The 24,885-nt window shown below is 39.5% G+C and overlaps 1 protein-coding gene across 1 annotated transcript in view; it reads left to right on the forward strand.

The window, feature by feature from the left end:
- The window catches only part of LOC139717081 (structural maintenance of chromosomes protein 6-like), a 33,170-nt gene extending 20,529 nt beyond the window's left edge, over positions 1-12,641 (forward strand). The window contains exons 18-24 of the mRNA XM_071628589.1: positions 2,836-2,973; positions 5,038-5,159; positions 6,086-6,185; positions 7,753-7,911; positions 8,750-8,923; positions 10,993-11,090; positions 12,446-12,641. Of these exons, the coding sequence (XP_071484690.1) occupies positions 2,836-2,973; positions 5,038-5,159; positions 6,086-6,185; positions 7,753-7,911; positions 8,750-8,923; positions 10,993-11,090; positions 12,446-12,641 (987 nt within the window). The remainder of the gene's footprint in view (positions 1-2,835; positions 2,974-5,037; positions 5,160-6,085; positions 6,186-7,752; positions 7,912-8,749; positions 8,924-10,992; positions 11,091-12,445) is intronic.
- The last annotated feature ends 12,244 nt before the right edge of the window (positions 12,642-24,885 follow it).

Raw genomic sequence — 24,885 nt, forward strand, 5'->3', positions numbered from 1 at the left:
ATTTATACCCCCGCCAAACGAAGTTTGAAGGGGGTATATAGGAATCAGCGGACGGTCGGGCGGTCGGTCGGTTGGGCGGTCGGTCGGGCGGTCGGTCGGGCGGTCAGTCCGTTGCAAATCTTGCGTCGCGAACTACTTCCTCAGTTTTCAACCGATTCCCATAAAACTTGGCACAGATGTGTGCCTTGGGTTGTAGATGTGCAAGACGTATTTTTTGACAGAACCCAAAAGTACGTTGCCATGGTAATGGCATATTATGGGCAAAAATGGGTACAAATCTTGCGTCGCGAACTCCTCCCACAGTTTTTGATCAATTTTTATGAAATTAGGTACAGATGTTCATCTGAATATGTTAATGTGCAAGACACATATTTCCGCAGTGGCAAAAAGTGCGTTGCCATGGTAACAGCATGTTATTGGTAAAATATAGGGCAAAATGCTTCATGGCAAAACTGCTTCATCAGTGTTCTTCCAATTCTCATGGAATTCATATTGAATGTTTGTCTTAGGATATAGGTCAGCATGACACATTTCTTGACAGTGACAAAAAGTATGTTGCCATGGTAACAGCTCACATATTATGAGCCAAAATGATGGAAAATTTTGTGTTGCAAACTACTTCCTCAGTTTTTGCCCAATTTCCATGAAACTTGGTACAGATGTGTGCCTTTGGTTGTAGATGTGCAAGACGCATTTTTTGACAGTACCCGAAAGTACGTTGCCATGGTAACGGCATATTAATGGCAGAAGATCAAGGAAAGATCTTGCGGATTTAACTACTTCCTCAGTTTTTTGACCAAAGCTTATGAAATGTGGCACACACCTTGATCTTGGTGGGAAGATGTGGAAGACATATTTTTCGGATGTGTCGGAAGCTGCGTTGCCATGGTAACGGCATATAAATGGCAGAAGATCAAGGAAAGATCTTGCGGATTGAACTACTTCCTCTGTATTCGACTGAAGCTCATGAAATGTGGCACACACATTGGCCTTGGTGGGAAGATGTGCAAGACATATTTTTTGGACGTGTCGGAAGCTGCGTTGCCATGGTAACGGCATATTAATGGCGGAAGATCAAGGAAAGATCTTGTGGATTGAACTACTTCCTCAGTTTTTGACAAAAGCTTATGAAATGTGGCACACACAATAGTCTTGGTGGGAAGATGTGCAAGACATATTTTTCGGACGTGTCGGAAGCTGTATTGCCATGGTAACGGCATTTAAATGGCAGAAGATCAAGGAAAGATCATTCCTTGGGTAAGACTGTCGTCACGGGGCGGGGGTATTAATCACCTTCAGTGATATTTTTCATTATTGCAGAAATTAAAGTACATCAAGATATATAGGTGATAATTTTGGGACCTGAAGTTTTGTTCATTTTAACAAGAATTTTGTTATGACCATGTTATAACATCCTAGAGACAAATGCACAGTAATACCTTTTTTGTAAATTAAAGAACAGTTATGTGTCCGGTGCATTTAAATTTATGGATTGACTTTACATTCTTTAAGTTTGTGCAGGTAACATGTGATATGTGGTCATGTTGATCTCTGTGTAGTCTATTAAAGGATGACTAGATTTCTGACCATTTTTTAAACAAGACAGTTGCTCGATGGGAACAAATGCCTCCAGCCCAAGTCACGGCAGTAGTAAAAGTGATAGTGAAGTTAGGTAGATTCCAAGGATCTGAGCTTTTTTCTGATTCTGATTCTGATGATGATGGTCATAAAAAGCATTTATATAGTGTCATTTATCTATAGAAACATTCAAAGGTGCCATTTTGTCACAATATTTTACTATCATGTGAGTTTTAAATGGCAGCTGCAGTGTGTCATTCCCTGTATTTACTTCATTTGCTGGTATATAAACCATATGTTTTCACCCATGAAAAGAGCCTTAATATGGAGAAAATGTTTAAAGGACTATGGAATACAAATACATGTTGGCCTGTCTTGATTTATAAGCCCTGCTCATTATTTGTATGAATGTGCGCTGCTTTTAATAGTAATTTTTCTAATATTTTCCAAGAGATTAATGAGATACCCCCGCCCCCCCACACACACACATACAAAATGTTGCACCAAGATCTGTTGATGACATCTGTCAATCACGGATCTAGGGCAAATGCCCCCTGGACAATTACCCCAGACCCTTACCCTGACCCTAACCCTAATCCTGATCCTGAACCAAATCCTAACCCTAACCCAAACTCTAACCCTAAACCCAACCCTAACCCTAATCTTTACTCTAACCTTATCACTAACCAGTATTTAGCCACAAGGTCATTGCCCTAACGGGGTAATTGCCCTGATAGGGTCAATTACTGCTAAAGTACAAATATGATTAACAAAAGACACTGGAATGCACCTTCTTTTACACAGATCATAAATTGCATCTTTCCATGTTATGCATTTTGTTAATCACATTTATAGTACTTCAGTAGTGCCTGACAAATGAAATGCTCCTTCTTCAAGACAACCTGACTTGCATGTTTCCATAACAGTAAAATCTTTTGTTAATGCCATTAGTACTTTAGCAGTCATTGACAGATGATGTCGTGGACAGATTCTTGTTGTAGATAGGTTGTTATTTTTTGTGGGAGTATTTAAACACCCTGAAGAAAAAAAAATAGTAGAGAATTTATGAAATATATGGTATGCATTTAACCCGTTGAGGATTGACTGATTTTGCTACAACATGCATTTTCCATAGACACTTGCATGAGTATACTCGGGACTCATCCTCAACGGGTTAAAGAACACAGCACAAAACCATAGATATGTTGTGTCTAGGACTCGATGGCTTAAACTTGTGTGTTGATTCTATCCCCTCAGGATGAAATGACCCAGGCTAGCCTGGAGGTCGAGGGTACCAAGCAGGCTCGCAAACATTACGAGGACAAGAAGAAGGAGCTGCTGGCGAGTATTGCCAATCTCAGCAGGCAGCTAGCTGAGGAGATGGAGAGAGTCAATGTATGTACACACAGTCACAGCCCACAACCATCAGTTAACTCTTCATGTGCCATGGTGGAAACCCCCTGTGTGCTACACATTATTTTGAGACACCAACGTAGTCATACTTTGAGAAAACATTCTCTTTTTCATATCTATGTAACTTTTATAGATTTCTGTTGAACTGGACATGTAGTGCACAAAGTTGTAGAGAAAATTGCAAGCTTTGCTATGATGTAAATTGTATGTCAAATCTTTGATTGTTTTTCTTTCAAGTGACCAGTAGCTAAATTACTGTAAAAGCATGACTTTTGCACACAAAACAGTGGCAGAAACTTAGAATTTACACGCAAATCCAGTAGGGAACACCGATTGCTAGTCAATCACCACGTGAAATGCAAGCTAAATATGAGAGGAACGGAATCGTGAGAAACGCTTTCATTGCATTGTGGCATTTGGCAATTTATAGATAGGTTTGGGCGGGTTTCTGCGTTTGAGCAGAATATGCGAACTTGGCATGCCGTCGACTGAGGTGGGCGTGCGAAGGTGGCACATAAAGAGTTAAATGCATAATTTATCATTTGCAGATGAAACAAAAAACCTAGCATTAACGCTTTAAAATAGTTCTAGAATGTGAGTTAGGGATAGAAACAACCACTGTAAAAATTTTAATCGGTAAAATCAATGTTAAGTATTGTTAAATTTACAAAACGTGAACAATAGTTATGATAAAAATTTTTCCAGACTAAACCGTCTACAGTTACGGTTTATTGAGAAAGATACTGATATCTCCTTATATTTTAGACTTTATTGCGAAAATTTTTTATGGTAGGATGTTTTGTGGCACAACAGACCTACGCATATGCATCAAATGTGATATCTTGAACATTTTTGAAATCACTGCTCCCAAAGGTAAACATGGCCTTTAAGTAGTGGAAAGGTGGAAATTTTTGTTATTTCTTACAACAAGAAACCAGCTCGAAAATAAAAGCGCACAGATTTTTGACCGTGTATATGTAAAAAATTCATCTTATCCGGCTGAGCACAGAGAGTTGCTTGCACGAGCATTTCCACTTTTGTAATAGGCTTTTCATAGTTGCTAAAGGATGTGTGTCAAATTGATGTCACAAGGAACTACCCAGGTGTTTATCGGAAGAGTGTTCAGATGCCATTCTATTTACTTTTAATGTGCTCATTGTGCATTCAGAATGTAAGCGCGCATACCATAAAGATCGCCAAAGAGAGCCTCCTGTTCCCATGTTTGGGTGTGTGTAAAAATTATATAGAAGAAAATCCTGAAAAAGAATTTGTTGGTTTAAGGCTTCTTTTACAGTCTGGATGATTGTACCCATTCCATTGCGATACAGAAGTAGGTTTCTCGTTTACAAAATGGAAGGCATAACTGAACTATAACCTGCTGTGTCAGAAGGCTTCATTTTGTTTGTTTGTCTGTCCTGTGCGCATCTGTGCATATACGTGATTAGGCATGTGGTGAGATCCAAATCAAACAGTTTTGGCAGTCTTTGCTTCCCTGATTCCTGGAAAAGATTGCAAAGTGGGAAGATACCTTGAACAAAGAGAGAATACTCTTCCTGAAATTTGTAAACTTACAATACAATACAATACAATATAATACAGCCAGATCATTCATATAATGCTCTTACAAAGTCAATGACTGGTCTCACAGCACTTTACAACAAAATTCAGTCACAGATTGGTATAAAAAAGAAAAGTCTTAAGATTCTTCTTGAAGACATCAAAGGATGGGGAAATACAGACAAACTGTGGTAGAGCGTTCCACAATCCCGGTGCAGCCATCACAAAGTTTTGGGTACGTGGAGTAAGGTGCTATCTGTACTTGAACGTAATCCAGGTCGAGCAGAGTAGTATGGGACGATATGAGATCTAAGATAGATAGGAGCTTTCCATTGAAGACGCTTGTACACAATTGTAAGATTTAGAAAACAATGTGTTGTGCCACTGGTAGCCAATGTAGCTGCTTCAGCAAGGGGGTGACATGATCACGCCTACCAGTACGGCACATGAAAAAAAAAACTTAATGTGTATTGTTTGCAAATCCAACAGGAGGAACTGGAGAAGGCAACCCAAATCTGTCCGGAGAGGCCGGAGGATCTCACCCGTGGGGCAGACAATATCAGGCGGGAGGTCGCTCAGCTGGCAAAGCAGATCCGGAAGGAGAAGAAATTGTGAGTCTTGGTAGAGGGTTTAAAGGCACTGCCCCCCCCCCCCCCCCCTTTTGTTGTGCTTCTAAAATTATACTCTTTTTTTTTATTACAGCGATTTTGAACTGCTCCAGAATGCTTTGTAAACACATTTGATAATTTCTGTCTCAGGGTACATCTTGTACATGATGTTGACTTAAATAAGAGGAATGTTCAGTGATTTAAAGAGACATTTGTGTTTTTAACTAGTCCATAATGACATGAAATGGAAACATTAAAAGTGTACATTCAAGTCAATTTCTGTAGTGGAGAATTTACTGGACACTGTTATAGATGAGGGTTAGGTTTAGGATTAGGTTTAGGGTTAGGAGTTTGGGTTAGGGTTTTAGGATTAGTTTCAGGATTGGGATTAGGATTAGGGCCAGGGGAAGGGTCTGGGGTGGGTAATTGCCATAGACCCTTAACAGTACTTAACATTGATTTTACTTGTTCAGATTTTTGCATTGGATGTTTCTAATCCTAACTAACATTTTAGAACTATTTTGAAGCATTAATGCTGGGTTTTTGTTTCATCTGCAAAAGGTAAATTATGCCTTTAAAGTTGATGCATTTTCTTCAGTCCTGTTAAAATGGCTTTATGTAGAGTTGACTGTAGTGAGTGAGGGCTGCATGTCTTCAGGCAAAGACATTGTCCCTTTGGTGTAGGACAGAGAGGAACATTACTGTAAAACGAGTAATGTTTGCGAGTGCCAAGATTCGCGAAATTCAAATGCACACAAAAGTTCTTGTCTACACTATATGCATTGAATGCCAGAGGCAATTCGTGAAAACTTCATGCCGCGAATATATCATGTTTTACGTTACTGCAGTACATTAGCACTCATCTAATGAAAATGGAGAGTGGGCTTTTGAAACAGGCAAAAACTCCAAATTTTCTTCTTTTTCCTCAGACAAGGAGATCCAGACATAATCACAGAGGCGTACAATGAGAAGAAACAAAAGTACTCCACAGTTGAGACACAGATTGAGAGCAGCAAGAAGATGATAAGAGTGAGAATCCTGTCTGGTTTGTCCTTCCCCCTTCTTTCTGCCCCCTGATTCCCTCCCTTGCCCTTTCCTTCTCCCTCTCTTGCCCTTTCCCCTGCCTCTTCCTTCCTTTACTTACTCCCTCCTTTTCCCTTTCCCCTCCCCTTCCTTGCCCTTTTCATTTCCCCCTCCTTTTTCTCTCCCCCTATAAATCTACCCTCTTCAATCCTGGCTACTAATCTGTGCACTGTGCACAAAATGAGCAGGGCTGGCGGAGCATTTTCAAAAGTAGGGGGGGGGCCCACTTTCGGGTTTCATGAGCTAACAAGAAAAAAGAAAAGAAAAGAAGGGGCCTTCAACGCAACTTCTAGTGCCACACTTCTGGGTTTCTTCAGCTGACAAGCAAAAAAAAAAAAAAAAAATGGTCTTCAGCTCTTCTTTTTCCTTCCACTTCTGGGTTCAGCTGACAAGGAAAAAACAAAAACAAAAACAAGGTCTTCTGCCCATCTTTCTCCTTACATTTCCGGGTTTCTTCAGCTGACAAGCAAAAAAAAAAAAAATTTAAAAAAAGGTCTTCAGCCCGAAAAAATACCATACCACGCTCACACTTCAAGGTCTTTATCTATTTCTTTCGAGTGTCACTTACGCACTTCTGGGGTAAAAAAAGTGGGGGGCCCAAAGTGGTGACACCTTATGTATTCCTTTGTATAGTGCAAAAAAAAAGTGGGGGGCCCCAAGCCCAGCCCCCCCGGTTCTGCCGGCCATGATGAGTACAGGTTGCAATCCCTTCCTCTTCCCCTCCCCTTCCTTGCCCTCTCCATTCCCCCTTTCTTTCCCCTTCTATTTCCCCTCAATAGTCCACCCCTATTAACCCAGGTTATGTATCCTTGAACTGTGCACAAAATCAATCCAGCTTGCAATCTATGGACTCATGGCTCATGATTACAAATAAAGCTTTATATTGCTACATTTACTAAGAAATATTCATGTCGTTACTTCATTCCACCATTAAAATCTCTTCATAGGTTACCTGTTCTATATATGATTACATTCTGTGTTGTTATTGCTAGCTTTACATTATTCTGCACCTAACTGTAATCATAATGTAAGGTTTCTTTAATCCTCAGGCACGTGTTTGCTTGAGGTATCAAAGATCAAGCAGCCATGAGGAATGTATGGCACTTAAGGACCTTCTTTTTAGGGTAGACTTGTTTCTACCTGCCCCTTGACTGCCTTTGCTAGGTGGAGTTAAATCATGATTTCTTATCATTATTATCATCATCACTGCAACTTCCCAATACAGGGGAACCTCAGTATAATGAACAGCTTTGAACCTCTCGATTATCCTCCAGAAATTGGATATCTTCTCATATCAGTGATAAAAGCAAAAAATTAACAGGTATGGGCCTGCTAATTAACTCAATTTAATCAGGTATCTTGTTATTCCAGGGATAAAAACAATCAAATATGAAAGAAATGGACTTACAAAATTACCTCATTATATCAGGTATCTTGCTGTATTCGACCTCGCTGTAAAGAGGTTCCACTGTATTATGTGTTGTAAATGCCTGTGGCTATTGTTTGTTTTCAGGTGCTGGAAGATCAGCTGAACAAGAGGATCGTGAGGTTGAACGACCTTCGCCGCTACATTGCCAAACGGACAAAGTACTTCTTCCTTTCCATGATGTCCACTCGTGGCTACTCCGGTCAGATCAAGTTCAACCACGTGGCAGGGGAGCTCAACCTGATTGTGAGTGATGGTTATGTGAGGGAATTCGTGGCTGGATGGATGTAGGGTGTTGGATCCCCTGGAAGAGAAAATCACCAGAGGATACTTTGGATTCTGCAGCTGTATGCCGTTGCTATGGTGTCACATCTCTAGTTTGCGCTGTACTAGCCGCATTTCTTCTTTGATGTGGAGGTGTACGATTAGACAGTCTTGCTGCTGATTATTTTTTGTGATAGCCCTATTATTCTAACTTTCAGACCCCAGACGTTTGATGTCCCACATGATTCCTTTCTCAAATGAATGGTATACATAGAATTTTGGTCAGTTCTGGAGATACATTGGCACTCTGTGGCAGTGAACATTCTTAGCTTATAAAAGGGAAACCTCGTTAAAACGGGCTCACTCACAATGGGTACCACTTTTAACAAGGTGAATTTGGCAGTCCTGGTTTGGTGACACGACATTTGCTCCTGCGATAATTGCTTCGGTCTTATTTTTTTCTCTGAGGTCTTAGGGTTAGGGTTGTGATAGGGTTTTAGGTTTAGTTTGATGGGATGATTAGGATTAGGGTCAGGCTTATGTTTGTGGGTAGAATTTATTTTTAGCTTAGCATGCAGATAATTCATAGGAGCAATTGTCACAGGTGCAAATGTCATGGAACCCCCAGTTTACCATTACTGGTTTTAGTTAATTTCTTTTTTGGTATGTTTACAGCAAGGTAATGGCTATAACAAGATAAAATCAACATTCATGGTGACGTCCTTATAGCAAGGTTTCTGTATAAATCACTTCATGTCAGTTCAGTCGATGAGAAAATGATGGAAATTCTATTTTTCTCTATTTGCAAATCAAAAACCAGGTTGATTCGGATCAGAGTAAGGCTCTCAAGGGTCGAAGACAGGACACGTCATCCACCGACGTGCGGAGTCTGTCGGGAGGGGAGCGCTCCTTCTCCACCGTCTGTCTTATCATGGCGCTGTGGGAATCCATCGAGTCACCCTTCAGGGTCATGGACGAGTTTGACGTCTTCATGGTAAGCACAGCGATGTAGGAGCCATCGTCATTCGGTTTAGACCAGTATACAGACAGCGAATCTTTAGGAGTGCTGTGGGGTAAGGCTTTTGCATGAGAGGAAAGATGAGGCATGCTATGCAACGAGGCAAAACAGAGTTAGATAGTGCACTTCATCTTTCTATCGAGTGCGAAATATTCCTCTGCTTGAGTAAGGACCATACACTTTTTATAAAACACCTCTGACATCAACGAATGTGGTCCATGCCGTATTCTAAATGTAGAACAGCTAGAAACGGCATCCTTATTTCCTGAAAGGGGAAAAATTTTTGTCGAGCCCACCAGAGGTGCGGGGAGACTGAGGGGTCGCCTGCGGCGTCTGTCCGTCCGTCCGTCGTCTGTCCGTCCATCACGCTACAAAAACTTGAATAACTCTCTACTGACGACTTTAATTTCAATCAAACTTGGAGGGAAGAGTGGTTATACAAAGTTACACATTTTACAAAACATGAATGTCATCTCAAGGTCAAAGGTCACAGGCAGGGGTCAATGAACTTTAGGGCCCAATGTTAAGTTTTTACAGCGCGTTTCGATTATGGCTCAAAACTTTTGATGTATATGTCTGTTTGTAACCAAACTTGGATGGTAGATGTCCCTTGGGGAGTTGAAGGTCACCACAAGGTCAAAGGTCATAGACAAGGGTCAACAAACTTTAAGGGCCCAATGATAAGTTTTTACGGCACATTTCAATTATGGCTCATAACTTTTGATCCATATGTCTGTTTGTGACCAAACTTGAATGATAGATGTCCCTTGGGAATTTGAAGGTCACCACAAGGTCAAAGGTCATAGACAGGAGTCAACAAACTTTTAGGGCCCAATGTTAAGTTTTTATGGTGCATTTCGATTATGGCTCATAACGTTTGATCCCTATGTCCGTTTGTGACCAAACTTCGATGGTAGATGTCCCTTAGGGAGTTGAAGGTCATCACAAGGTCAAAGGTCACAGACAGGGGTCAATGAACTTTTAGGGCCCAATGTTAAGAGTTTATGGCGCATTTCAATTATGGCTCATAACTTTTGATCCATATGTCTGTTTGTGACCAAACTTGGTAAATGTTCCTTGGGGAGTTAAAGGTCACCACAAGGTCAAAGGTCATAGGCGGGGTCAATAAACCTCCTGGATTTAGAAAAACAATTTCTTCTACGTGAATGGGCGAGACACATTTTGCACTTGCCTTGTATGATAAAATTGTATTGTTGCACAGTTGTGCCACCACGATTAGTTGAAATTGTTAAGAGTAAAGTAGTGATTGACTGCATGTTTGCAGCTGATTGACTGTCTGTTACAAAGTATGAAACATGACACCAGAGGTGTGCAGTGGTATGAGTTGATTATGAGCCTACCATGGGAGCAAATTTAAACGAATGAAGTCAGGGTGCAATATCCAAAATTGATCAACAAAAACTGGACGCTAAACAGTGACAGCGTGCAACGGTATGTTAAACTGCTTGTCATGTGATGAGCAGTTGACCAATCTGATAGCTAGAATCTGTTTAGGTGTTGTATTATATGTATTTCCATCGCTCACTGTGATTGCTGATTTTGCACTTCTCTCCTGTGTCTTGAGGAATTGAACCAGTGCTAAGGGAGTTTTATGCTGTTCAAATTTTATGTACAAACCTGTTACCTAACCTTGTCTATATAGTTAGACAATAGGGAAATTGTGGGGGGATGGGAGTTGAGGTATGATTGAAATTGATGATATTGTCCTGTAATCAAAAGGTCGCTGTTTCCAATAAAGTACTGTTAAAAAGGATGTTTTCGCGCGACTAATTTTTCGCGCTTGGTCGGGCAAGAAGAGTTTCATGTGTTTTTAGTTCCGCGGTATCAAGACATCACGCACAGGAACATATGGCAAGCAAAAATATTCGTGTGCTTTTATTTTCACGCTAGTTTTTTGGTTGCGCGAAATGCGTGAAAATTTCAACCCCGCGAAAATTTCCACTTTTACAGTAATCAGCTGCTATTTCTCTGTAGACGTGCTTTAACCATTACATCTGTCTGTTCTTTATCCTCTGATTGTGTAGGACATGATGAACAGGAGAATCTGTATGGAAATGATGCAGCAGTTTGCCAAGGATCAGTCATATCGCCAGTTCATTTTCCTCACCCCGCAAGACATGAGGTAAGTTGTGTTTAGGCGCCGGGCGTTAGATGTCTGCAATGTTAGTGATTGTAATATTAGTGCAGCTGTAACAGGTTGCAACGGTCACTGTCTTACCTGTCTGGCCGGCTATGTATTCCTGGCACATTTTCCACCATTACACGCAAAGATGTTGTTGTGTGTGTGTTTATGTCCGTGTGCATGTGTGTGTGCGCATCAGTTCCTTAAAAAAGAGAGTGGGGAGAGATTGTGTGTGTGTGTGTGTGTGTGTGTGTGTGTGTGTGTGTGTGTGTGTGTGTGCTTTAGCTCCTTTAGAGAGACAGACGGACAGACAGACAAACAGACAGACAAATAGAAACAGAGAGGGGTATGTGACAGTTGCTGTGTATGTGCTTGAGCATGTGCTGATAAGGTGATTCTAATGATGTTTGCACACACTTTTGACATGGTAGTACCAGACTATGATCTTATGTTAAGTTGTGGCAGGGAAAGGGGCAGATGTAAAGGTTTGTGTGTTTGAACATGCTTGTGTGGTTTTCTTTGTGTATGTGTTGTGTGTGATGTTTTATGCCAGGTGTAGCTGTGTCTGTTGCTTAACCAGTGTTTGATGAGTTTAATAGTAGAGAATGCAAACTTGCTATCAGCTCATGAAAATTGAGGGCTTCTTGCATTCACTCAAAATTCAAACCATATTCTTCAAAGAAATAATTTTTAATTGCTTTTGAATTATTGATTACGCATGCCAATATAAATCCTTCTAGCATAACAGATTTAATAGTCTGACCATGAGTACATGCAACTACAAATCATGTTAGAATAATTGCGTAGAAAGTTATAAAACTAGAGGCATTTTGGAAGCAATGTTACCAAATATTTGTGTGTAAATAATGTTGAATGTTTGTGTGTTTGTGTGTATTATTATTATGGTAGGGAGGTTATTTACAAAATCAGTAGTTCCATTGATTTGTGGGATAACATTTTTCAAGGGATTTTTTTCTATTTCTCTGAACTAAGCAATCCCGCGTGCTGTACATGATGGCAATTCTGGCAATTGGGAAATAAAAGTTGCATTATGCACTGTACATACATACTGCTCACCTGAGCCAAAGGCTCAAGTGAGCTATTGCGATCGCCCTTCGTCCGGCGTCCGTCGTGCGTCGTGCATCGTGCGTCGTGCGTCGTCCGTCGTGCGTCGTGCGTAAATACATCATCTTCTTTTGAATTCTTTTAGGAACTCTATAAATGCTCTAAAACTTGCAGTGTTTGGTTGAATGTGTGATTTGTATAAGACCCTAGAAGGGTGTACATTTTCATGCTTGGACACCATGGTAGCATCCCTATTTCATGATGGGATCTGCCCCCTCTGCCCACTACAGTCGGATCTCTGTAGTTTCAAGTTTGCATAGGAGATCCAGGTTCCTCCGCATCCACCGGCTGCACGACCCGGAGCGTAACCAAGCCTATCTGACTGCTAAGGACAGCGATTTTCAGTTCACACCGAGCAGGAGTGGGAGCAAGATGAGTGAATCCACTGGATGTCAGCAACATGGTCTCTCTGTCTCGGATCTCTGAGAGTCTTCCACCCCCAGAGCGTAACCAAGTGACTGGGGAGGTTCACACCGAGCAAGGGAGATGGGAATGTCCATAGACCAAAGTGGGGACATCAACCTTGACCTTGAAATATGGAGTGGGAAATCAAGGGAGGGGGGGGGGGGGGGGGGGGGGGAATCTTCATCGACAAACACGGGATCACACTTTTTTCGCAACCGCAGAAAGTCTCCCATTTTGTGTTTTGTGTTTCCAGGTGTTGCAACCTTGTGAAAAGCCTTGTTTGCAACATTTGGCCGATGTTATCTGATGTTGTACAGTCTTGCCAAGTATTATGAAAGATATGGCTAAAGTAATGCCAATCCAGCGTAGTAGCTCAGCAAGTTGAGTGGAATGTGCTCAAATATGTACAGGGAATGAGTTTTTGCCACGTTTTGATGAAAGTTTACTTGAGCTTGTTTAATAATGTATCAGAATACTGCCAAAATATCCGTATGTGCTGAGAAAGATGCAAGAATAGTGCCTAGTTGCGTACCTCCAGAATGCCATGCCAGATTGATATGTAGACCAAAAATATATATATATATCTTTCTGATCACCGGCAATTTATGACCCCCCCCCCCCCAATTCAGCTTTCAGCTGATATAAAGGGAGGCATGTGTGGTCAGTAAAAATTTTGTACGTTGTCGTACATCATGTAATCTGCACATTTAAGAAGCAACCAAAACAAATAGCTTGGTAATGTTGCAAGCGAATACATATGGTCCACTTCAAGTAATATGTCATTATATGGCACTCCATGTAAAAGCCATCATAAGGACCTTGCTTAATAAGGGTTAACTTCATATCTTGGTTCAAGATGTGACATAGGAGCTTTACTAATGTATCTACAGCCAAGAGCTAGCAAAGAAATCATTACTCATGTCTGTTGTGCAGGAGTTTAGCTTTGATTTATTGGAGTTATATTAGTTGCTGTCATCTTCGTCGTAACCCCTTGGTTAAATGTGTACCAAATCAAAAGACGAAGTAACATTTAGATGTAGGATTGTATGTCACATGTATGTTGGTGGGTTTACTGTTCAGTTTTACACTGCTTCTTGCACATAGTGTACTTGACTAAAGACTGTTTAGTGATGTGCAAATACAAAAGTGATTAAGCTTATGCTTAATACCTGTTAGTCATCATCACAATTTCAGTGTTTGCCTCAACGCATCTCCTCTGTATTATGTCAATGATATGTGACCCGCTACAACAAAAGGATCTGAAAGTCGGGGGAGGACAATTTTCTGAAAATGACATGATATTATTCCCTTACTCTTCTATTCTAATTTCATATATAACACAACTCATAAAAGTACTTGGTTGCGGAGATATCGACGATTTTATTAGCGCATGTCAAGTGGTTGAGGAAATCAGAGTTTTGAGAAAAACGCCTTGAAAGTTTTCCATCCGACGCTAACATGATCAAGGGGAGGCGAGACAGTTTGCACCGCTTGACAATAGAAGGTATGCTCCTAGTGACCTCCGCGATGTTCATTCAAGCTTAGCGCCAGCGGTCTATGTACGACCAATCAGTAATCAGGATGCCACGCACTGACCAATAAGATCACTCCCTCGTTGCTAGGGGCGGAGTCTAGTTGCGGCGCTAAATCCAAATCTTCGGACACGTATCTGTTAAATTGAAAGTCAGAAAATCATGGCCCAGAAAAATGCTAATTTCTTGCCTATCCTTTCATCATTTAGCTTTGTAATTTCGGCAGATGGTAGACAAAACATTAGACTGCAAAATTATGACAAAAACAAAAATTTGATTGTTTTGATCAATTTTGATGGTGTGACTTCAAACTCGATTTTCTCGGCTCAGCCGCCAGCGACTTTAGGATCCTTTTGTTGTAGCGGGTCACATATGTTTGTGGATTATAGTGGCTTATAGCGGCTAAATGTGTCTAAACCTCTATGATCACGAAAGACCAAATCATTCTTCACTGGTATTTGGCATTTATAAGTATTTGGCATGTAACCGCAAAACCTGACATAGTGCATGGTGTTTGCCAGTGAGTAATACGTGTTGATTACTGACTTTTATTTGATGGATGAACTCCAAGTTTAAACCACTGTATGTTTGTGTGTCTTTGTCTGGCAGTATGTGTATGTGACAAAAATAGATGCTGAAAATTTAAACCAAAGGACACCTTGTTTGCCAGCTCAGCGTGGAAAACCATGAAAAATGTTGTGGCCGACTATGCAAAAGTTGAACAAAAGTTGTTGACAGTGTGGATGGATCTGTTGTAAGTTAATGAACGTGGACCTGTACAAGGACTTGAAGTAGCGGTATTTGTCTTTATTAGTTTGTCTGTACTTTTGTATGAACACCATTTCCTTTGCTGTTAAAAGGGAGCAAAATATATATATTTTTTTCTAAAGAATTATAGGAAAGGAATCAGCAGGAATTTTATTTGCTAACAAAACAGTATGTGCAACTGTGCTTAATAATAGGTTTGGGTTTGATTGTGTGGACAGGCTCTGGAACAACAAAGAATAGAAAAAGAAACTTAAAAGAGATGGTATAGTATTGATTGAGGTGAGGATTCAGCTTTTAACTCTTTGCGAGATACTTAGAAACCACTTAATGAAATGTTAAAGAACATGCAATTCTGAAAGGAATTCAAAGTTTATATGATGAAAAGCGGTTTTGGAATGGCTAAGACATCCATAAACAAAGTAATACAAAGCGATAGTAATAAAAGATGGGTCCCACCTTCTTGTTGGGATTGCTTTGTCTTGGATATTTCAGCCATTTCAAAACAAATTTTCATCAAATAAACTGTGGATTCCTTGTAGAATTATATGCTCTTTCATATTTCATAAGAGGTTTCTCATTAAGCCTCATCTCAACCGAAACTATTACATCCCTTTAACTGTGATGTCACTGGAGATAAAGTGTATCGTCATTGATGAGAGTTCACTAGTTATCAGCTGAAATAGTTTTGATTCTCAAAATGCCTTGCAGTTTGTTTGATTGACTGTGTCACTCTTTGGTGTCCATTCTGTTTACATGCATTCCCTGTGCCTCAAGTAAGCAGCTGAATTTTATATTTGTTATTTATTTATTTATCTATTATCTATCTTTATTTATTCATTTATTTTTATGCCTCCGCCACGAAGTGGTGGCGGAGGCATTATGTTTTCGGGTTGTCCGTCCGTCAGTACGTCCGTCCGTACGTCCGTCCGCTTTCGTTTACGCGATAACTTGAGTAATGTTGACTTGAATTCTACCAAACTTGGTCCAAATATAAAGTATGATGGGGCAATTTGTTGATTAGATTTTGGGTGAAATCGGCCAAAGGTCAGAGGTCAAGGTCAAATGATGAAATTGTATCCGTTTACACGATAACTCAATACTGGATCGAGCAAATTTCACCAAACTTTGTCGGAGGATGATGTATGATGGGACAATTACTTGTTTAGTTTTTTAGTAAAATCGGATTGAGGTCAAAGGTCAAAGATCAAGGTCAAATCCTGAAATTTGTCTGTTTACGTGATAACTCAAAACTGGATGAAGCAGCTTTCACCAAACTTGGTCCAAGGATGATGTATGATGGGACAATTAGTTGAGTAGATTTTAGTGACATTGGCAAGAGGTCAAAGGTCAAAAGGTCGAGGTCAAATGCTAAAAATGTTGCTATTTCCCCAATATCTATGCAATGCCCTAAGGTATTTTCTTGAAACTTGGTGTAGACATGTACTACTGCGTAAAGATTCTCCAGAGAGAGTTTCATGTCATAAGGTCAAAGGTCAAAAGGTCAAAGGTTAGGTGAAAATGTTGTAATATCACTTTTCTCACAAATGATTCAATGTATCTTCATGGAACTTGGTACATACGCATGTACTGACTGCCAGAGATTATCTAGGGAATTTAGGGGTCATAGGTCAATAGTCATGGGGTCAAAGGTCAAGGTCAACTCCTCAAAATTTTACTATTTCTCTCATACACTAGTATATGAAATGCTTGCATTATTAGTTTTCAAACTTAATATATACAAATGCATTACCTAATGGAGATTCTCCAGGAAATTTCCAGCCAGAATGTCAAAGGTCAAAGGTTAAGGGTCAAAGGCCAGGTTTCAATGCCCCCCCCCCCCCAAAAAAAAAAAAAATCTATTTTGTACTGTAATTACACTCTTTCTTCATACCTTGGAAATTACTCAATGCATAAACTTATAAAAGGGTTCGTCAGAATTCAAGTAAAAATTCTCAATTCCCCAAATATGTGTACCTGCACTCTTCGACAATTATAGCAAACCCAGTTCAAGGAAAGTGAACATTCAAGTCATTTCTGACAAACCTGTCATATCAATATTTTGCCAGTTATGTGAAATTGTCATGGATCACACACTGTGAAGACATTGTACTATATGCCTATTCTCATGGTCGGACATCCGGGTATTTTGCGTGTCACGGGGTCATGGATAGCGTTGGAGTGAAAACAAACCATAGTCTACAGTCGCGTGAGCCTGGAGTGGTAACGCTGTACGTGTTTTCTGCCGGGGCGCCCCGCGAGCATAGCGCTAGCGCAAGCTGTGCTACTGTAGCTGTGCGGGCGGTAGGATTAGGCCCTAGGCCTACTCTAAATTAGGCCCTACCCTAAGTACTACGGTACTAACGTTAGGCCTATAGACCTACCTGAAGTTTCTATGAGGTACTAAGTAAGCGTAGATATCGGGGTAGGGCCTACTCAAAGAGGTTCTACTGCACATCTGGCCATTTTATCGGGTCGTTGATCCAGAGTCCTGCCGCGATTTCATACGGGCACAGGTCCAGTCCGGCTGCCTTCAACTTGGCAAAATACCGGGACCGATTGATCGACAGGATCCAGATTTTTAGAATATTGCTGGCAAGACATGATGCATGTATCTCATGAATGATGGCACAAATGACAAAATGAATAATGAAAAACAGTCCCCATGTCTGCGTAGAGTTGCACATTACTAGTGTACGCGTCGCACATGCACAGCATGCAGTATGCGCATTATGCAGGCTTAGCGCTTGCATGCAAGCTGTTTGTTTTCACTCCAGTCAACCGGAAGTGACGTGTAGCCGACCGCAAGAATTGGGAGAATCATACATTATGGCGGAGGCATCAGTCGCCATAGCGACATTTCTAGTTCGATTTTTTTTCTTTTCTTTTTTTTTATTTATTTTTTATTTTGTTTTTTTTATTTATTTTTTTCATTTTTTATTTTTTATTTTTTATTTTATTTTATTTTATTTATTTATTTATTTATTTATTTATTTATTATTATTATTATTATTATTATTATTTTTTTTTTTTTTTTTGAAAGGGGGGGGGGGGGGGTGTTGTTAAATGAATAATATAGATTGTTATTTCTGTTCTACCTTTTATAGCATTGCGTAGCCAGGCAGTGGTCTGGCATAAACTGTCAGATACGTTGTCCATTTCTCTTTCGATGTGGTGACTTACATTTTTCTCTTGGGCACACGTATAACTTATGCCCTACTGAAGAAGACATGATTATGCAGTGTAGAACCACATTGTATCCTATTGTACACATTCCTTAGCAAACAGGATATCAAGGGATAAAATCTGTGTACTTTTGTATCTAAAGGTAGTTTAGTTTTGTAGATTGTGCCTACATTACTGCAACTCCACTTTTGTAGTTGAAACTGTACTTGACTATGCTACAACGTATTGGAAATGCTGAGGCATATGCATTTGAGTAGATTGCAAGTCTTGTGGAGCTATAAGTAAAGAGCAAGAAACCAGAAAAAAAGAGACAGTTTCTAAAGAAACATTTTTAACTTGCAGGTGGGAATCATTATTAATTCCTACAGACTGTAGGGTTGTCATTGTGCCATACTCTTCTTGATCTAAAATTGTGTGTAGTGAAACATATGACAGAGAAGTCTTGCTGTGTAAGATATTCTTAGAATTACTACACGGACTAGTGGCATCAATGATTAACCATAAAAGGGCGGGGGGGTTGAACCAACCCCTCCCCTCGACATTTTTCTGCAACCATTCTGCCGCGCGATTTTTTTTTTACCACGCCGCTTGCTGACTTTTTACTTTCAAGTCTCGCACATCTTGTGACACTATTTTTGCGAAAATAGAACATATGCTCCTACCGTTACGATGCTGCACGACCTTTTGGACATGCTTGTCAGACCAAAAATGGCTCAAAAATGTGATTTTGTGTACAAAGTCTATGCAAAAAGAGTTTTCTCACCTTATCAAAAAAGATATGATTATTTTCACTTTCAATGGCTGAAATCAATTAATTTTAGCATAATTATGCTTAAGATAGGTTCTGTAATAAATTTTGTAAAAAAAAATGGAAAAAACAAAAAGTTGAAAAACAAAGAAATACAGAAAAAATCCGTAAAACGATAGAATACATAAGAAACTAACTTTGATACCAGATTTTTTTCAGGTACAATGTTAGGAATGCTACAAGGAATAATGTCACCAAAAATTAGGATGCCATTAGCTTTATTTTCTGAATTAGAGCAAAATTTATGATTTCACGCATATTAATTAATATAAAATATAAAGAATGAAAAATTCATTTTTTTTTGTTATATAGTTTGGTAGATTACACGACAAGTAATGTATGTGCCAATTTTCAGGGCGATCGCGCGATTGATGGCCGAGATCTCGGGGGGGGGGGGGGGGGGGGGGGTTGAATTCACCCTCCCCCGGCCACAGAACAGGCCAAAAAACACAGCCTGGTTAGGGTTAAAACCTCTTATATTAATTTTTTTTTCTCATGGTTAGAATATTTTTTTTTTTAAAGTCTATCTTACTTTTCTTTCATAGCTAAACAGCCTATTCCAAAGCTCTTGAAAGAAGTGCATGTAGGTAGAATTACTGTTCTCACTTGTGTTAACTGATGCTTTTACTCTACACTCATTGTGCTAGACAGATGATTTTTTGAGGTGACTTTATAGTACAATTTCCCATCATCAGGTACAGTACATGTAAATAAAATAATGCTCAGTTTATCCTGTTTAGAAAGTTTCATTCTCGAGTGAGCCTAAAGTTTTTATTATCATGTTTTCTGTGTTCACAGTGGTCGTTTATTGAGATGTACAACTGTATACAGTATATATATATATATATATATATATATATATATATATATATGTAAATATGCATAATATATAAACATATACAGAGAGAGAGAGAGAAAGAGATACTTTGAGAATTGTAATCGTTGGTTTGGGGTTTCTTGAGGTCACAAAAATATACAGTATAAGGCATTGTGGTAGAAAATGTGTTACTTCGTAATATATTTTGCAGGGTGTGGAGGATTGTGGAGGAGTTGTGATGTGTCATAAAGGATGTTTATCTGCCGCCCTCTGTGTCCAACAGTGTATTGTATTTCTCTTTCCCTCTCTACGTTACCGATGTAAATTAATAAAATGAATACTGAGTAGATAATGTGTATATGTGTGTGTATGTGTGTGTGTGTGTGTGTGTGTGTGTGTGTGTGTGTGTGTGTGTGTGTGGCAACTACAATTCTGTCAAGAAAGATCATTACAATCTTTTCAGAGCAGAACAATACATTGATTCTTAGGCAGTCTGTTAGGGTACAAATTTGTTTTTGATTTAATCAAATTTTGTTGTGAAGCAATGACATTAAATCACTTCTTACAAGATGCATGATTGGTTCCAACTTCCATGACATTTGTTCCTGCGACAATTGCTCCCATGAAATATCTGCACTCTAAGCCAAACGTAAATTCTACCCAGCACAAACATAACCCTAACCCTAATCCTAATCCTCACATCAAACTAAACCTAAAACCCTATCACAACCCTAACCCTAACCCTATATAAGTCCTAGGAGAAAATAAGATCGGAGCAACTGTCGCAGGAGCAAATTTTGTGTAACAGCACAAAATGTGTTTCTGTGTTTCTACCAGTGTTCCATTAAAACATGTGAAACTTTAAGATCCAATGAGCTTCTTGTTTTACATCTGATTTCAACCAACCTTCTACCGTGTCTGATTTCATTTTATTCCTATATTTTTAAGCGAACATTGACAAAGGGTGAAATTTGAAAAGAGTTTAGTCAAAAGAATTGAATGGAACTTCAGCCTGTCTGCCTTTGATTTGACCTTTGACCCCGTCTCATCAAAGGCAGCCTCTAAATGAATGTGGACTATTTCTTTGCTTCCTGTATTGATTGTTACGCACAAAGTCAGGATCTTTTAATGGCTCATTAAGCGTTCTGAAGAAAGAAAGACAGACATTCAGAAAGGAAGGGATAAGAAGAAACAAAGAAGAAAAAGATAAAAAGGCTCAGGGTTTGGCTTCTTTATGCTCGCGTCGCCGAATCTTTTCATGCACCAAACGTTTCAGTTTCAAGTGGAATCACTCAAAAAGACAGCTATCCGAATCAAATAATAAAATTCTGAATAGATAGATAGAGAGAGAGAGAAAAAAAAAATTCCAAACAGACAACAAAGTCCTTAGAGGTAACTTGTGCAACGGGGTGACGAGTTCAACTCTAAAGACTAAATAGCCTCCAGACAAATAGGGATTACGCCTGAATGAATATATTGATCATATTTTGAGTCTCTTTTTAGCCCTGGGAAAAAAAAAAAACCCGTAAAGAAAGTCTGGTTCATTACTATTACCCGCACGGCGTATAGGAGCTCGGTCTCCAAGCGAAACAGTTTCGTGGGCACGTGTTGAATTCGCAGACAGCACTGTCTCCCTTCGCGAGGTTTCATGGTTTTTGATGATGCGCGCATCTTTTGGCCTTGTGTCTCGACTGCGACGTCAACCTATACAAACTCTCTCCTCTATTCTCTTGTTAGGTTTAGTAAAAACCTTTCGTCCATTTAGCGCTACTAGTACTTCTAGTCAGCTGGAGTGTGTTTATCAACATTATTGTCGCGGCGTTGGAGGATGGTCGACATTAATTTCTACATCTTTCTTACCCCACCACCTTCGTTCTGATCGGGTTTCTTGATGAACGTGTGATTTCCTTGTTATTTCTGTGTCGTTCGTGTTGGGATAAAACATTCGAAAATGGAAAGTGTGTGGAAATGGAAGAAATGCGGCAAGTGTCCTTTCTTCAAAAGGTGAGTAAGAAAGATTATTGTTGGCTTGTCCGAAACTTTGGCCTGTCTGTTTTGAAAAAGACTGTATAAAATTTTGGTCGACAGAATGGTCCATTCTGAAGACAAACAAATGGCTAATATAATATTTAATATCACATGGATCTTGAAATCTTCCTATTTGTCTATTTATTTCGTTATCTGTCTGTCTGTCTGTCTGTCCATTGGAAATTGTATTCATCCACCCATCGACTCGTTATACCTATCCATCCATCCAGCTTTCCTTCTATCTGTTTATCTGTATATCCATCTTATACTTTTTAACATCTATACTGTTTTATCACAAATTGGTCATTTTGGTGTTGAGGAAACTTACGGTTCTGCCATGCACGTTTGAGACAAATGCATTCCCCACCCAATGCGTTCGGATGAAGTTTACTCTTGAAGGATTAATCTTGATGTATAGGAGCCTACATGAAAGGAGCTACGAGAACTCAAACAGGTATATCGCTATGCCTATTATAATGTCAAATCAAAGGTTGCCTAGCTGGGCAGAGATTGGTAAGTTTAGTGGGACGAAGTTCTGTCATATAAGGATGTCGGCAGGAACTGCTGTTTTCAGACAAAAAGTAAAGTTTAGCAAAATTGAACATTCTTTTATGCGGAGTGCTATACATTTCAGCAATCTTCATTAACTCTTCAGATTTTCAGTCCAGGTCAGGGAATTTGAAACTTACGAAAGTTGCTGTCAGATCTTTTGCAGTTTCATTTTGATTTCTGCATGCTGTATAGCTATAATAGCTGGTGCTTGATGCCTTCAGTTAGAATCTGCGCAATTTTGATTAGATTCCCTCTGAAATGATTTCTTTACATCGGGTGGATTAAAGCATTTCCCGTTCATTACCATTGTATAAGAGCTGTAAACTGTAAACCTAAATGGATTATATAATCATTAAGCCATATCACGGATGAATGCAAGTTCATAAACGCCCATTTTTGCAAGTATTGTAAACGCAAGTGTGCCTTTGTTATCATTATTGGATTCATTTATTTTGTTTTATTTATTTGATACTGCCAGGTTGTTTCTGCTCAGTTTTCTTTTTTTTTAATTGCTTTCCAAAGGCGCCCGGCCTCCAGTAATAATAACCATCATTCTGTATGGAAATACAAAATACAATTACAGGTAATATTGTACACTACAGGCATCGACAGTATATTGATGACAAGTAACTTAACGTAAATTATACATGTGCATAGCACTGTTGGAAATCAATAATTGAATCTTTATAAAAGGCTTTGTATCATTTTTTTTTTAAATCTATGAAATGACACATGGTTGAACATTTGCAGGGAGTGCATTAACCAAACTGGCTTCGACATATGCAAAAATATTTCTTTTACATTCTGTCCTTTAGACAGACCGAAACAGAACGGTTAAAGTTTAATTAAAATCAGATATGAGGTGAGGAACGGTGGAAAATTTTTACAAAGTGTCGCATGGTTCACGAAACTAATATTTGTCCCAACTAGGCCTATAATGAGATGTTGTTTCGTGAAGTCGCAAATCTTCGGTTTGACGTGTGCATAAGTCTCCGTCAAAGCTTCGGCCCTTTTTTGACATTGTCTTGAGTGGACAGGATGATATACTTGTCACATAGTAGTCCAGCACCCGTCCCCCACTCTTTGACTGTAGGGTCTGACAATGCGCCCGCGGCTCGCGTGTTCTCTCTAGGGGGTCGACGAAATCCGGCGAGAATTATTCGTTTTAGATAATAATGATAATAATAATAATAAAATAATAATAATAATAATAATAATAATAATAATAATAATAATAATAATAATAATAATAATAACAATAATAATAATAATGGTGTATTTAACTTGTCACCAGGAGATATATTTAAAGAACAAGGTGGTTCCCCCCTCCCTTTCTGTCTTTGGACCCCAGAGAAATTAAAAAGGGAGTTTTACAGTATCTTGAAATCATAGAAAACTTTATATGAAAGATTATCGTGGCAAAATCACACCAATCACATTCATGGTAAGATCATATCAGTGTATCAATTGGGATGATTTATAAGCTTCGCGTGATATTTCCAAGGAAAACCTAAGATGGGGATGGTAGCCGGGGGGGGGGGGGGGGGGGGGGAGTACACTGAGCAGTGTTCCGCATTTAGGGGGTGCGTGTCCAAGGTAGGAAATGCCTGCGAAAAGTCGGAGAAAGGGGCAGTCCCGAGATTGGGGCAGGGACGCTTTCAAAGAGTGAGAATGAAAGAGAATACACGCATCTTATAGACAATACAAAGTTTAGGCGGGGTTGCAGTTGCCAAATCATCAAACAAAAGTGTGTTTTTATGACAGTGGTTTTTTTTTTCAAACGAATCAATAGAATTTCTTGAAGTGCTAGACGCACTAAATCACCTATATAAATCAATTCCCGATGCCCGATATTTTGCTGCTTAGTGAAAACATGCTAAATCTTTTCACGTAAACATTCCGAGTTTAACTTATCAATGAAACTTAGTTCTGCTTCTTAAGGTCAAATAAACATGAAATGGCTTTTAGGAATAAAAACTGCGTAGTTTTGCAGGATAATGACATAGTAGGCCTATTCTTCGTTCAAGATTTTCACCAATTACAACAAAGGTATATAGGCATATTTTGTGCTTTCTGTTGGTTTGTAAATAATGTAAATACATGTAGTTGTAAATTATATTTTTTCTTTTCTCAATTCGTGTTGTTACACTATACCATGATTTTATTTTCTCCAATACCCTATATTTGGGTGAAATGGGGAAAAAAACACAACAACCACACAATGTCATTGTCATTGTCATTGCCATACTTTATGGAGCTATTGGGGCTACACTGGCCCATCAACGGACCTTGCATTCCACGGACAGACTGACAGTCCTTTCCCAGTCCATTACCTTTGCACACACGCACGCGCACAAAAGTACAATGTACAGTGTGTGTGTACATCCTCGGTGTACATGCGAAGCCACAACTCAGCGCTGAGCGAACCGTGCACAGCATGTAGAATTTAGGAGCAGACAAAGCGCACGGACGGTTTTCGCGGGTGCTTCGCTTCCAAAGTTGTAGTATTTTGTTGTTAGTAATCAGTGGACCGTGCGTGGTGCGGGAAGAGACAATGGTGTGCGAAAAATGGCATCG

The sequence above is a fragment of the Diadema antillarum genome, unplaced genomic scaffold, assembly GCF_040938485.1.
Source record: "Diadema antillarum isolate AM-2024a unplaced genomic scaffold, OU_Dant_1.0 scf00000071, whole genome shotgun sequence".
NCBI lineage: Eukaryota > Metazoa > Echinodermata > Echinoidea > Diadematoida > Diadematidae > Diadema > Diadema antillarum.